The sequence below is a fragment of the Elgaria multicarinata genome, chromosome 8 (genome assembly GCF_023053635.1).
Source record: "Elgaria multicarinata webbii isolate HBS135686 ecotype San Diego chromosome 8, rElgMul1.1.pri, whole genome shotgun sequence".
Taxonomy (NCBI): Eukaryota; Metazoa; Chordata; class Lepidosauria; order Squamata; family Anguidae; genus Elgaria; species Elgaria multicarinata.
In genome coordinates, this window is record NC_086178.1 from 58,767,781 (window position 1) to 58,782,820 (window position 15,040).

The 15,040-nt window shown below is 42.8% G+C and overlaps 1 protein-coding gene across 1 annotated transcript in view; it reads left to right on the plus strand.

Moving 5' to 3' along the window:
- The first annotated feature begins 503 nt into the window (after positions 1-503).
- The window catches only part of CNNM2 (cyclin and CBS domain divalent metal cation transport mediator 2), a 118,548-nt gene continuing 104,011 nt past the window's right edge, over positions 504-15,040 (plus strand). Inside the window, exon 1 of the mRNA XM_063132584.1 lies at positions 504-2,168. Coding sequence (XP_062988654.1) covers positions 542-2,168 — 1,627 coding nt within the window. The 5' untranslated portion in view covers positions 504-541. The remainder of the gene's footprint in view (positions 2,169-15,040) is intronic.

Sequence of the window (15,040 nt, forward strand, 5' to 3'; positions counted from 1 at the left end):
TATGGAGAATTCTGTCCTATGTTTCCCTATGGACAAGCGCTTTTCAATCCCGAGGGGCAAGTATGGTTTCTCTATGGGCAAGTATGGTTTCCCTATGGGCAAGTACTGTCCTTTGTTTTAGTACGTCCCAAGGATTTGGTTTGAAGGCGAGCGCGCGGACTGAGATTCGCTTTTACTCTTCACACACCCCCAGCGTGCGCGAGGAGGGCGGACAGGCGGCCAGCCAGCCGGCCGGCTAGCATTCACCCCCTCCCATTTCTCGTGCGCGCTCGCTGATTGGGCAAGTGTTTTCCTTTTGCCTCCCACCCACCTCTCCGCTGTCCCGCTTGTATTCACCTGATTGGTGGATACGCACGCGCGGGCTCCGTTCCCCCTCCCCCTTCCCCTCAGGGTAGGGGTTGGAACTGCTCCTAGCCAAGGCCCGGCAGTCGCTTGTCATCCCTCGAGGGGCTCGTTACTCACTCTGGCCGTTGAGCGCCGTCGCGATGAAGCCGCTCCGTTTATTGTGGCCCTGGTAGTGCTGACCTCCCTTGACTGGAATATGGCCGCGCCTCTACCCGCGGCTGCTGCCTGGCTCATGGCGGGGCCGGGGGGAGGCGGCGACAGGGAGACGCGGGTCCTGCCGCGGTCGCCGTTGCTGCTGCCGCTGCTGCTGGGTATCCTCCTCAGCCGGTGCCTCGGAGAACAGCCCCCGCGCTCCGCCGCCGCCGCCGCCGCCGCCTCCTTGTTGCCCGGCGCGTCCGACTCTGAGGAGACGGTGATTATCGGGTTGCGGCTGGAGGACACGGACGACGTATCGTTCATGGAGAAGGGAGTGCTGCGAGTGAGTGAGAGGACCCATGTCAAGCTGCGGGTCTATGGGCAGAATATCAATAACGAGACCTGGTCCCGCATTGCCTTTACTGAGCATGAGCGGTGGAGGGATGGAGAAGGCAGGCGGCCGCCGGCTGAGCAAGAAGATGGCCCGGCTCCCGTCGGCTCTACCTCGCCGGTCCCACAACGCTGCGGCATCCGCACTTCGGACATCATAATCCAGCCGCACATCACTCTCAACCGCCGCACCTCGGGTATAATCGAGATCGATATCAAGCCCTTGCGCAAGACGGAGAAGAGTAAGTCCTACTACCTCTGCACCTCCGTGTCCTCTCCAGCTATCCTAGGGGCCCCGGGGAGCTCAGCTGGGGGCAGCAGTGGCGGAGGGAGTATTATTGGCCCTGATGGAGGGCCTTGGACTGAGACTACTTGGATTTATCATGATGGTGAGGATACCAAGATGATTGTGGGGGAGGAGAAGAAATTCTTGCTTCCCTTTTGGCTTCAGGTCATCTTCATCTCCCTCCTCCTGTGCCTCTCAGGCATGTTCAGTGGCCTCAACCTGGGACTTATGGCCCTCGACCCTATGGAGTTGCGTATTGTGCAGAACTGTGGGACGGAAAAAGAGAAGAACTATGCCAAGCGCATTGAGCCTGTGCGCCGCCAGGGCAATTATTTGCTCTGCTCCCTACTCTTAGGCAATGTGTTGGTCAACACCACGCTTACCATCCTGCTTGATGACATCGCTGGTTCCGGACTGGTGGCCGTGGTGGTCTCCACCATCGGTATCGTCATCTTCGGTGAGATCGTGCCACAGGCCATTTGTTCCCGGCACGGCCTTGCTGTAGGCGCCAACACCATCTTCCTCACCAAGTTCTTCATGATGATGACCTTCCCGGCTTCTTACCCAGTCAGCAAGCTGCTAGACTGTGTCTTAGGGCAGGAGATTGGTACTGTCTACAATCGTGAAAAACTACTTGAGATGTTGAGGGTCACTGACCCTTACAATGACCTGGTCAAGGAGGAGCTGAATATCATTCAAGGGGCACTGGAGTTGCGTACAAAGACGGTGGAGGATGTAATGACTCCGCTTCGGGACTGCTTCATGATTACTGCTGAGGCTGTGCTTGATTTTAACACTATGTCTGAGATCATGGAGAGTGGTTATACCCGTATCCCTGTCTTTGAAGGTGACCGCTCCAACATTGTGGACCTTCTTTTTGTTAAGGACTTGGCCTTTGTGGATCCTGATGACTGCACCCCACTCAAGACTATCACCCGTTTCTATAACCATCCGCTGCACTTTGTCTTCAATGACACCAAGCTTGATGCCATGCTTGAAGAATTCAAAAAAGGTGGGCAGGTGGTGATTGGTGATGGGGTTGGGAAAGGGAATGCAAAAGGGAGCTTTAAGGGCTAGGGACTTGATTAATTTTTAAAGCTAAAACTGAAATTCCAGGGATGCTGAATTCTGTGCTTGATATCACACTGGATGAAATTGTAGAGTAGCAAACTGATCCCATTCAGTTTTTTTCTTGGTAATCATAGGCTTTGATCTGCTTATTTCTGTGTCTGTTGTATTTCTATTGATGAACTGATTTACAGATTATTCAGTAGCCAATTTGTATACAGATGTGATATGGAATCATGTCTCTCTGCTGTAGGCATCTTTCTGATGTGCCTTGTTTTTATGTGCACACTTTGGTTTATGAACATTCTAAAATATGTTATGGACAAGTGTCACATGAAATAAGGGAAGTTTATGTGCCCAAGTCACATGTTTGTGTCCAAAAGGCATTTACAAATGTGTAGGCAAAAGTATTGAATCACATATTTGTAAGTGTAATACATAGTCAAGTGTTGTTTGTCTGGAAATTATATAGATTCTAATTCATAGATTTTGGAAGCTATTTTTAAATTTCAGCTTTTTCCCTTTAAACCAGTGGTTATTGGATTTACATATAAAAAATATTATGTCTATTTTATGTAAGAAAAAACCTCAAGAAATAATAGTCACATAGCAGAAATTCCTATATGGAAGACATAAAAATTATCATGTGGACATAGATGAGGGCTTCTTACTCCCTTCACACATGCTCTGAGACTATGACTCTCCAGTGTATACACCATATGTACTTGGAGCCAAACATCTGTATATAATCATTTTACATTACAATCTATATATGGGTTTTAATCTAATTCTCACATAGAACTGCATTCTGTGTGAGAATTTTTGTTGTAACATGTGAATTAGTTTCTTATACGTACACTGTAAAATACCATTGGTTTACAATTATTGTGGGTAATTATGTTCTATTTTTGATAGCTATGTATACACTCCAGTACTTCCAACAGGAAAGTTGGAGTATTTCCCACTGGTGGTGGTAACCACCTATGGTAAACACTGGTGATGGCTGTACTCTTAGGTAGAGTGACGTAGCTGCCTAAGGCAGCTGAGTTGGATGTCATGAAAGGGCAGCAGATTATTCATAATTTAGTTTATTATTGTTGTACTCATACTGCCAGGAAGGTGAAAGGTGCTTTTCAGGTTTTCTGCCTTGGGTGCCAAAATAACTCACCAGGCTTGTACTATGCACTTTGACTTTGTGGGAAGCGTGGGGGTGAGGCTCCATTTGGTGCTTTGTTCTGACTGAGTCTAATGATGGATACTTTTAAAGAACATCTTGGTCCATATGAGTTGTATGAATTTTGCCATAATATGCTCTTGTTTTATTATGATCTCTGAAAACTACTGAGGACACCCTCAAATTGATATGTTTCTCAAACTTAGTCATTCTTGGTAGTTGCCCATCAGTTATGGATAGAATGACCATATGAAAAGGACAGGGTTCCAGCATCTTTAACAGTTGTGATGAAGAGGGAATTTCAGCAGGTGTCATTTGTATGCATGCAGCATCTGGTGAAATTCCTTCTTCATCACAACAGTTAAAGCTGCAGGAGTCCTGCCCTCTTTTGCAGAGTGACCCAATACAAAAGATGGCAGAGCTCCTGCAGCTTTAACTGTTATGATGAAGAGGGAATTTCACCAGGTGCTTCATCACTGTTAAAGATACAGGAGGTCACCCTAGTTATGGAGCTTCTTCTCACTGCAGACTTGCCAGTTCCAAGCATCTTTGAAGCATTTTAAACCTACTTGTTGGACTGGCCTTTGGAGCTTTGGTTAAGTTGGGAAGGCCTAGTGAAAGATGCACTGTTGCTCTATTTCACCGATTTTTATGTGTGCTAAGCACCCTGAGCCTTCAGGTTACAGCAGGCTATTCATCTAAAGAAATAAATTTGTTTTCAAAGTTTCACAGACTTGAATGTAGTCTGCCCCACTTCCCATCTTCAGAGTTGCATTTGCTCTACGTCTTGGGTAAACAGGGTAGTGCTTTTCTCAAGGTAGTTCCTGTACTGAAACTGAACTTTTGCACTCAGGTTTCTGATTTCTAGGCAGTAAACTCTGCTGGTTAGATTCAGAGCAATTCTGACTCACTAAGATTTGGCTCTCTACCCTAGCTTTTTTCATTTAAAAGTAACTTATCTTTGACTTGACTGTAAGTTCTGAAATATTTTGATTCACACAATTAATGAGATATTTTCGCTGGTAAAATATCCCCAGAAACCTTTTATTTGCATCCTGAAGTCACCTGATCCATTGTGGATAGCCATTTTCTGGAGAGAAAAGAGATTTGTGATCTAGGTTGTTTGTTGTAAATTTGAGCAGATTGAATTACAAACTGTAATTCTAAAGCTGTTAGATGTTAATATTATTTTCTAGAGATTACATTAGTCTGAAAAGCTTATGGAGGAATAAATGTGTCATTCCTTCATAAAATAAAGATTTCCTAAATCTCATTTTTGTGATACAGTATTATCTGTTGCGATCCCCTTTATATACATCCCTTAGACAAAAAAATCTCAATTACATTCTTCATTCCCTTTCTAACTGACCTCCCCTTGAGCAAATCTGTATCTCGTTGACTGGCAATAATGTACTGCTCTGGTTGCAAAATTTGCTTTGGCTACAAGTAAGTTAAGAGCTAGGCATAAAAACCGTTTATAAGTATCATAATGGGGATCTGGAAATCTTTTTTTTTGGTCCTTTATATGTGTTGGCCTAGTACCCATTATGCTAATGTGATTTTGCATCTTTATATTTTCGTATTTTTGTTTACTATTTTTATTCTATTTTAAACTCACTGTTGTTATTGCATTTACATTAGCTCATCTTCTTGTATTTTAACTTTCTAATTATATCAAATTGTGATGGCTTATCGCCTTTAGCAATAAAGATTTCATTCATTAATTCATTCATACAGTATGGGGTGAAGCCCTTACTTGAATGGGTTAGAATGTGATGAAATATTTTCTCTACATAATTTCCAGGTTTGTTACCAGAGCTGGAGATATTACTTTCCTTAAATGGAAAGTCAGATGGCTTTTAGAGGGTTGTTGTCTAAAAATGTACCTTGGTGTCATATATTAAATTGCTATCATTCCTGTCTTATCACGGTGTGCATGTGGGAATATACCTGTGCTTCTGCATTTGTGATTTTTGCCTAGTATTAGGCAGGGATGCTTGAACAAAAATCCCCTGGTACAATATCTTTGCAAGACACTCTTTGCAAATTCCCATTCATGTTTTTTCCCTCTCAAGTTATTAAGTTAATGTGATAGCTCTTTATTTCAGTACCAGAAATAAATGTCCTCTATACTTTTCCCAACTTCAAATAATCCTCACTGAGGTAAACAGAGTGTTGGGCTGCCCCTGCAGGGTGAATTTTGAAAGTGGCACCTGTTTGCTCTGAAACCCATACCATATCGACGAGGTATAGGATTAATTTTTAAAAAGCAAATATTCTTTCCTTCCAACCAGAATGGAAATATACAAGAACAAGAGCCTGCTGCAAGTTTAACATTCAGTGCTTTAAGGATTAATAATATGAGCCATTAAAAGTATATTAAAAAGTGATTGACATTTAGAATTACTGGGTATGTGCTCCTGACTGGTTTGAGGAGAGGAATTAGTATCTTTGTACTTTATAGTTTATGGCTATTTTGCTGCTACATCACTAATAATTTGAGTGTATTTAACATATGGGCTGAAATGACAGAAAGAGAACTGTAGCACTTGCCCAGTCCAATCAATCTTAGTGTTATGAATAAATGCATGCTTTGAAAAAACACAGAGAACAGTGGTTTTCAAGCTATGGGGCTATTCCCTCTTTTTGAGAGGGAGGGTAGAAGACCTCCAAGCGAGTCGTGAACTTAGAGAGAACAGGATAGGATCCTGCAGTAGGTAAAGCCTTAGACACTTTCTTCCAAGTACCAAGATAGAGCATTGCTAGATGCAAATCATGGAAGCTATAGAGAAGCAGGGAACATACAGGAGTTTCTGACCACAACTGTTATTCTCCTCTGTCCAGTTGATTTTAGAAAGGGAATCTGGGTCTGCTCTGTTCTAGTCCTCTTCTAATGCCAGGTTTGGATTAGTGTCCCACACATACAGCAGTATGTGAGAATCCTATGTACTTGCCTGTCAAGGAGATGACATGGGTTGCTAGGCTGAGAAGGGTGCCTGCATTCTAAAGTTTGAGAAACACACTAGATTATAAGAAGAACTTTACTTGCTGTTGTTCCCCGCCTCGATCAGAATGGAGAGGCGGGTTAGAAATAATAATAATAATAATACTAATAATACTAATAATAATAATAATAATAATAATTTCTTTGAGTGATAGGCACTAATGATTGTAAGCTGCTCTGGGAGCCTTTTTGGCTGAGGTGTGGGATAAAAATACTATAAATAAATAAATAAATAAATAAAATGAAGACTTGAATAAGCAGCCATGCTATCAAATTCCATTTCTTGTGGTCACAGTGACCTCATTCGCACAACATGATAAGCCTTGGCGGGTTGCAAGCCTTGTTTGTGTCACTGTGGGTTGTTTTGATGTCTGAACCCTGTGTGGAGGCTTCACTGTGGTTTGTTAATCACAACCAAGTCACCCTTGGCTTGTTGTTGTGTTGTGAGGGTGGCTTGTTTTCAGAGTAGCTTCTCATGATGTGCAAACCTAGCAGCGTGGCTTTTTGGTATGAGCTACGGAGATACCTGGCAAGAGCAGTGAAAAAGCCGAATGCTCGTTAGTGCTGTCTGTCCCTCCACCAATTGCAGAAATGACACTTTGAAACTCCTTGGAGGGAAAGGGAGAAGTAATTGAACCCATGGTTGGGGAACAGGAAGCGATTCACTACAGAGAAGCCCTGTGCCTTTCCCATTAAAAGTCTTTCCTAAACTCTTTGGATTTGGAGTCTTTGAAAACATGGTTTAGCTGTCTTTATCTAATTCAACATGGTGTTTCAGCAAAGGTGGAGAAAATATTTGGCCCTGCAGAAAGTACAAGCCTACCTTGGTTTACACTTACTTTTGTTGTTTCTTGCTGATATTGCTAGAACTATTGATGTATGATATTATTAGGCTACTAGCGTCCTGTAATGCAATGCATGTTGCAGCCATAGGACAGCTCCAGTCCAAGTACTGTAAAGGGGTTAGTTCTATCACTAGAATGAAGCTGGGTGTGTTCATTTGCAAAAAGCCAAGTGACTTGGCTTGAGGTCAACAGCAGGGAGTGCATAAATACTTTGGTTTGGAAAGAAACTTGTGGGTAGTTCTTCACTTGCCTCTTCCAATTGACAAGTGTGTTTTTAATGATCCTGTTTGCCTGAGCCTTGGCTAAAACTGCTGGCATTCTTTCTGTTCGTTTTTCTTCACTGGCTGTTCTCAGCATGTATGATCCTAAATCCAAAGCCTTCTATTTCTAGCTTGCTGCAAGAATTCAGCTTGAAATGCCTTGTGTTGTGACACTAATATTATAAAGCTGGCACACTTAGTACAGACCGTTCATTGTACAGCAGCTTTCCCAGTGCCCTTTACAGCCCTGCTATGCAGGAGTTTTTGTGAGTTCTTCCTTATCTGCTGCAATCGTAGACCTGGAGACTTTGAATTTTTCTTCTTGTTCTTGTTTTATCTTTTTCTTTGCTACTACATTACACTACAAGATTGCAGAGTTTGAACTAATAACCTTGTTTCACAGAAAAGGCACCTGAATCATGCTGCTTCAGTATTCTAGCATTTACTTGAGTGCATTGAAGATTCCTCTCTCTTGAATTCTTTTCGGATCCAAACAATCAGTATAACTAGGTGATACACTTTATTTCAAGCCTTAAACACTTAAAGTTGTATGATCAAATAATATATTTATGTTTAAGATTTGAAATAAAGTGTATCAACTAGTGTAGATTATAATTGATAACCCCTAGTTTGAATACTGGCCAGTGTGCAAGCCTTTTAGGAAATAGTACCTGTTGGGGGCTCAGAAAATAAATGTGTGCCATCATTGGATGTACTTGCCTCTCACGTTAGGGCATCAAAATCTCTGCCACCTCCCCTTTCAGGAGAAGTGGTTCTAAGATGAACAGAGGCACCTTAATTCTAAAGTGCCTCTGTTCATCTTGGAGCATAGCTCTGGAAATACTTTATATGCCTCTCTTCCCTGTTTTGGTGTGTATTTGCTATTGCAATCTGTATTCTCATTCACAAATTTCATTTCTTTTTTCATTTGTTACATTGTGGTTTCTGCATAGCAGCTGCTCTGATTTTAATCATTTATTTAAAGCAAATTTCCTGTTTTGAAATTCATCTGTTTCATGAATAAGAATGCATGCTAATTGGTGGTTGAAGCAATTTGCATATGAAGTAGAGCCTTGCTGCCACCTATGAACATAATCTAAACTTTGGCCATGCTGCCTGCATACCTCTTGTACTGGAAAATACCTACTGAGGGCCTTGCTAGACCTACGAGATAATCTGGTCGGGAGTAGGGGCGATGGTGCGCTACAGCTAACGCGCGCCGTCACCCTTTTCCAGACGTCAACACGCGATGGGGCAAGGGAAAGCCCCGTTGCATGCTCCGGTTTTTCTTTACTTAAAGGGCCATGTGCGCAGGAGCGAACCGCCGAAAAAGGTAGGTGTTTTTTTAAAAAATAAAGGGTTCCCCGCTCCCCCTGCCCATCCCCCGTCCCCGCTCGCCATGCCACCAGGCCTGTCCCCGATGCCCATCACCGCTCGCCAGGCCCTGTCCGTGTCCTTCTTCCCCCCCATCCTCGATGCCCGTCGCCGCTCGCCAGGCCCTGTCCCCCATCCCCGATGCCCATCGCCACTCGCCAGGCCCTGTCCCCAATGCCCGTCGCTGCTCGCCAGGCCCTGTCCCTGTCCTTCTTCCCCCCCATCCCCGATGCTCATCGGTGCTTGCCAGGCCCTGTCCCCCATCCCCGATGCCCGTCGCCGCTCGCCAGGCCCTGTCCACGTCCTTCTTCCCCTCCATCCCTGATGCCCGTCGCCGCTCGCCAGGCCTTGTCCCCGTCCCCGATGCTGTCCCCATTCTTCTCCCCTCCCTTCTCCTGCCGGGTCCAGTCTTTCCACCGTCCCCCATCTCCCCCCCGTGATTCCCCCCCCGGCCAGATGAGCACAGCGCTCCTATGAGCGCTGTGCCCAGTCTGTGGCTTCTCCTGGCTACTCGCGAGTAAGCAAGCAGCCATGAAAAGCCACGGACCCTGCTAGACTTTCCGCAGCCCCGGCCTCAGGCCGGGGCTGCGGAAAAGCCGGGCCATAACCGCATCCGGTTATCCCGGGTTAAGGGAAGACTTAGCCCGGCCTGACCCCGGGATCCCCTGTGCGTCATCTGGATGCACAGGAGGGAGACCGGGCCTCACACCGGGCTAAGACCTCGTCTAGCAATGGCCTGAGTGACAAGGGAGAAAACTCTGACATTAATGGAGTTCTGCTTAATTCTCCATGGACATACAAAACCACTAAGCAAAATCATTTGCATGGAGGTTTCTCTGTGTTAGGTGTATTGGATTTTAGACTAAGCACTCTGAATATGTCATATGAAAGGGTTGAATTGCCACACAGAGGCTGTAGCTAGACCTAAGGTTTATCCCAGGATTGTCCTGGGGTCAAACCTGTTCATCTAAGTGCCACACAGGGAATCCAGCGCTCAGGCAGGGATGAACCCGGGATGCTCCTGGGATAAACCTTAGGTCTAGCTATGGCCAGAGTAGTATTTCTCCATGTCAAAGTAAATGTCCATGCTTTTCAGCTGATATGGTCAGAAATATAAAAAATAGCTGCAATAACCTTCAATACATGGCTTACAGCTATTGATTACACGTTTAATACTGGACATCAGAAGTCAGATTCCCCCCTCCATTATTATTTTTTTTGACAGAGAAAAGTGGGCTGTAATTTGGTGTATTTTGAGAGATGGCCATGGTTTCAGTTTTAAGTAATTATATGCATAGATTTTAACATGGTGGTTTAGAAATAACTTGATTTAAAATAAACCAAGATTTATAGACATTATACACTGAACATTTTCTAAAAGTTCCAGACATAAACATTTAAGAATGTAATTTTTTTTTTAAAAAATTGATTCTTGTCCACCAATGCTACATAGTATTATTATTTCAGTGTCTGTATACCTATGGGTCCATCTTGGGCAAGTTATTCTTTTTTTAGTCTAACCTATCTCTGGATTGTTAAGTTGATAATATGATATAAGAATTTAGTGTAACCTACTTTTGGCATAGCCTAGAGCAGAATAAAAATCTTAACTAAACCCTGTTGGCCAAAACTATCTAGTGACCTTCATGGTTTAGTAGGGATTTGAACCTGAATTTTTCACATCTGAACCCTTCACCAGATTGGTCATTTTCTTGGTCCAGGTGTCTTCTTGTGGTTGAGTAACAAGCAGGTAACACTGATGGAATTTTTTTCCTTCTGTGTTTCCCTTTTGCCCTTATCATTTGATTTTCAAAGAAACATTTAATCTGGGCAGAGATGTTCCAAATTAAACCATACTCTTCTGAATTCATTCCAGCACCTGCATTCTTTGCTGTCAGGATGAAGAAATGGCTGATATGATAAATGGGGAGACAGTGCAGTGTCCTAGTTTTGATAATTGTAACACAAATGGAACGCATATTACACAGTTAGGAACACTGTACCTTTTTGCAGGTAGACAGATAGTACACTGCTGGTGCAGTGATTTTATTTTAAAAAGATGATGGAGCCAAGCTATAACAAATCATGTTTTGCCCTCCCACATTTGAGTAATCCATATGAAATGCCCAATTTTTGACATATAAAGCGTTAACTTGTATAAAAGTGTTAACTTGTACATAACTGGTTCTCACAATCTAGAGAAAGGGAATGTGAGTTGATGTTAAATAACACTTGAGCTGACATGCTGTAAAAGTGTAACTCTTGATCTGGCATGGGTATGGGGGTCAGGGCAATAATTGGACAATATTCTTCGTGTTCCCATCAGATGAATGTAGAACAAAATCTGTATTTGAAAAGCCTATATTTAATTGGGAATTAAATGTTAGAATATAAATAAAACTACATGTAAGATATCTGTGCAAGATAGAAGTAAAACCTAACTTTGTTAGTATATCAGTAAGGTCTTGTATTATTGTCAACACTCTTTCATTAAAACCCCCCACATACTTTTAAAACTCCTGCTGAAATACACTTCAGGGCCAAACAGAGGCTGGAAAATATACATAAACAGTGTATTCCAATTACCTAAGTCTTGGCTTCTCTTTTTTCCTCCACAGGTTGGATTTCCATGTAACACAGGATCATTTGGAACTTGATCTCTGAGGGTACAGGGTAGTGGTTGTAGGACAGTTTCCCCCTCTTTCATCTTGGCACATGACTGGACATAGAAGTTTAGTGATAGTGCACTGCTTTAACCATGTTAAAGGCTAAAATTCATCAGATGGAATTAGGTTCCTGTTCTGTATACTGACACTGAAGCTGTGTGTGTGTATATGTACACACACACGTACACACATTGTATATGTATTTTTATGTAGAAAAATTTAGTTCTAGAATGTGGTGTGGCTAGGGTTGTTGGATCAAAACTTCAAATGCAAATCTTAATCTGTGTATAAGGTTGCAGCCGAAATCTTTTATAGATGGATTTTTGCATAAGGGTGCAGTCAGATTTTATATGTATTTTTTTAAAAAAAACCCAGAGTGGGGTCCTTGATCAGAACAGGTTTTTTGAGAGCATTGTATAATGTAAGCTTAAAGTGAGACCCTGGAATGTTAGGTTCATTAATATATAAGCTAACAACAACAACAATGAGTACTGTGATGGTTACTTCCAAAGTAGTGTTTCAATTCCCAGCTCACATCTTGCTGATTAAACTTTTAATTTTGAGTCTTTCCCAGTTCTACTAATTGAGCTCATAAAACTAGCCCTTGACACTGGAGGACTGCAGTGCTGTGAACCATGCTATGCCTAGTGAGCGTGACCTGGCACTCGTGCAATGATTTGACAAGGTCCCAATTTGCAGCCTGCCAGCTACAAACAGTAGCGTAAATACTAAACGCTAATGAGCTGCAGCTACCAGCACATGGCTAATGGCCGCAGATCAGCTGGCCACTGCAGCCTATTTACTGCCAAGGTGACCCAATCAGTATATGTGCATTTGGTGTGCTTTTATTATTCACTTCTTAAGGGGTGTGGAATTGTTACTGTGAATTGGTATTACTCCTTTACCTTAGAGAGAGAACTTCTGCTATGATATAGAATAGGAAGTTATGGGCATTGCAATGTAATTACAAGAATAAATATCTTGTAAAGTACTGAAATAATAGGAAAGAAATATACTTTGGGGCAGTTTGTGTAGCTGAGATTATTAACCTTTTGGAAGTTTTTCAAAAGGAAAAGCTGTCAACGTCATGATATGAGTGAGTGAAATTTGTTTTAGCTGAACTAATAAGGGAGATGGACCTAATATTGGAAGGGCACAAACACTGAAATGAGATAGTGGCAGCCAGATCTATGCATATTGCTTTGGAAGTCAATCCCACTGTTCAATGGTGCATTTCTTTATTTGCAGTATACGTACCACTCCTATTAAGTGTACATAGGATTTCAACTTCATCATATGGGTAGTAAAGTGATTAGGAAAAATGTTGAACACTGCCTTGAGTTCCCTTGAGGAAAGGTGAGATAAAAATGTAGTAGTAATAATATCTTTGGGCTTTTTCAAACAAAATGCTAAGACATGGGCCGTTTCTACACCTGCCTTTTCCCCTGGGATCATCCTGGGATCATCCCTGTGCATGCAAATGACACACAGGGGATCCTGGGAGCAGGCAGGGACGATCCCTCCATTTTCCTGGGATAATCCTTAGATATAGAAAGGGCCATGGTTAGGCTGCTAACCCTTTTGCAGCAAATGGTTAGCTTGTTTACAACGTGGTTATATAGCCACCATGGTTAGGAATGATTCACACAACATGCTAAGTCCTAATGTTCAGCTCAGAGTGCTTAACCACTGTGGTTTAGCATGTCATCTGAACTGGTTCATTGTTATAGTAATAATAATAAATATTTATAGTTCTTTTTGCTGTGTTTCAAACTCTTAGAATGGTTACCATCTAGATTTTACAACATTCATTTCTATAGATGAGTAACAAATATCTTCAGTAGCAAACCATCATAAACGATCCTGATCTACAACTTCATTGGAGTGAATCATGTCATCAGAAATCATGGAATTGTTTACCAGCAGCTTTGTAAATAAAGTGATCTCAAATTTATGCATAAGCTAAAGAGAGTGTTAATATTTTTAAAAAGTGAATGATGGAGGATGTAAAAGAAGCATTTTTGCTATATAAAAGTATAGGTAATAATGCAATCTAAAACTATTCAGATTCATTTAGTGCATTTCTAGATTCTTAATCACTAGTTGACATCCATGAAAAATACATACAGTCTACATGACTAATGCTGGTAGCCACTGATTTGTTTGGGTTTCACTTCCATCAAGTTCAGTGCAAGACAATAGCACTTCATATTGAGTATCAAAAGCTTTAGTTCCAGTAGTTACACTTCACTTGTTAGTAGGTATTGCTCTTCTACTTTTTGTTGTAGTAATTGGGTGTGTGATGGAACCGCCAGGCTTGACTCAGTGGTTCCCCGGCTGGAACAGGGGGGTCTGGCTTGGCCAGCCCAGACGCACGCCCCTTCACTGCCGCTTTTTAAGCCTTTGGAAGTCTAAGTTCTCAAGGAACGACACCACACAGGGGATAGGGACCAAACACTTTTATTCTTCACACAAACACACTTCCTTAAGGGTCCACACATTAAGGTAAACACGTAAGAGGTTTGGGGGGGAAACACGGACAAAGGAATGACACACTCCAGACAGCAAGGACTAATACCTCCCCCTCCCCCCTTTTCACACTCAGACCAATTGGATTCACACTCACTCCCCACTAACCACTCACCAGCCATAACTCCGGCAAGGTCCCTTGCCCACTTGTACCCAAACCTATTCTGAAACAAAACAAACACTTAACACTGCGACTCAACCTCTGTTGCTCACTTCGACTCGGCTCCACGCCATTTGAACTAGACTCCTTCCCTCAGCGGCCACGTGAGGCTTCCGCTATCCAGCTGGCCTGGCCTGGATGCTGTTGCTCACCACGTACACACCGGACTCCTGACACCCACAGGAAAGAGACTGGACCCTTGGGTGCCCAAGCTTTTATCTCCTTCTGGGACCCCCTTGTCACCAGACACACCCTGACCATTGAAACCCCCTAGCAACCCACACTTCACCCGAAGGGAGGAGGGAATGCTCCCAGACATTGCACAGCTGCAACTTGTTACTCTCCCCCGGTACCAACCCGGGAAGGCATTATCAGATGCCAGGCACTTCTCGCGAAAGCGTGGCTTTGGCATTTATTAATTTATTTATTTATTACATTTTTATACCGCCCAATAGCCAAAGCTCTCTGGGTGGTTCACAAAAATTAAAACCATAATAAAACAACCAACAGGTTAAAAGCACAAATACAAAATACCGTATAAAAAGCACAACCAGGATAAAACCACTCAGCAAAATTGATATAAGATTAAAATACACAGTTAGAACAGTAAAATTTAAATTTAAGTTAAAATTAAGTGTTAAAATACTGAGAGAATAAAAAGGTCTTCAGCTGGCGACGAAAGGAGTACAGTGTAGTCGCCAGGCGGACATTTAGCTTGCTACTCCCTTTTTGGACACACAGAAACCCCTCTCCTCCCCAGGACAAAGCAAAGATGTTTTCTTAAAGGGCCTATGGGCCCATGAC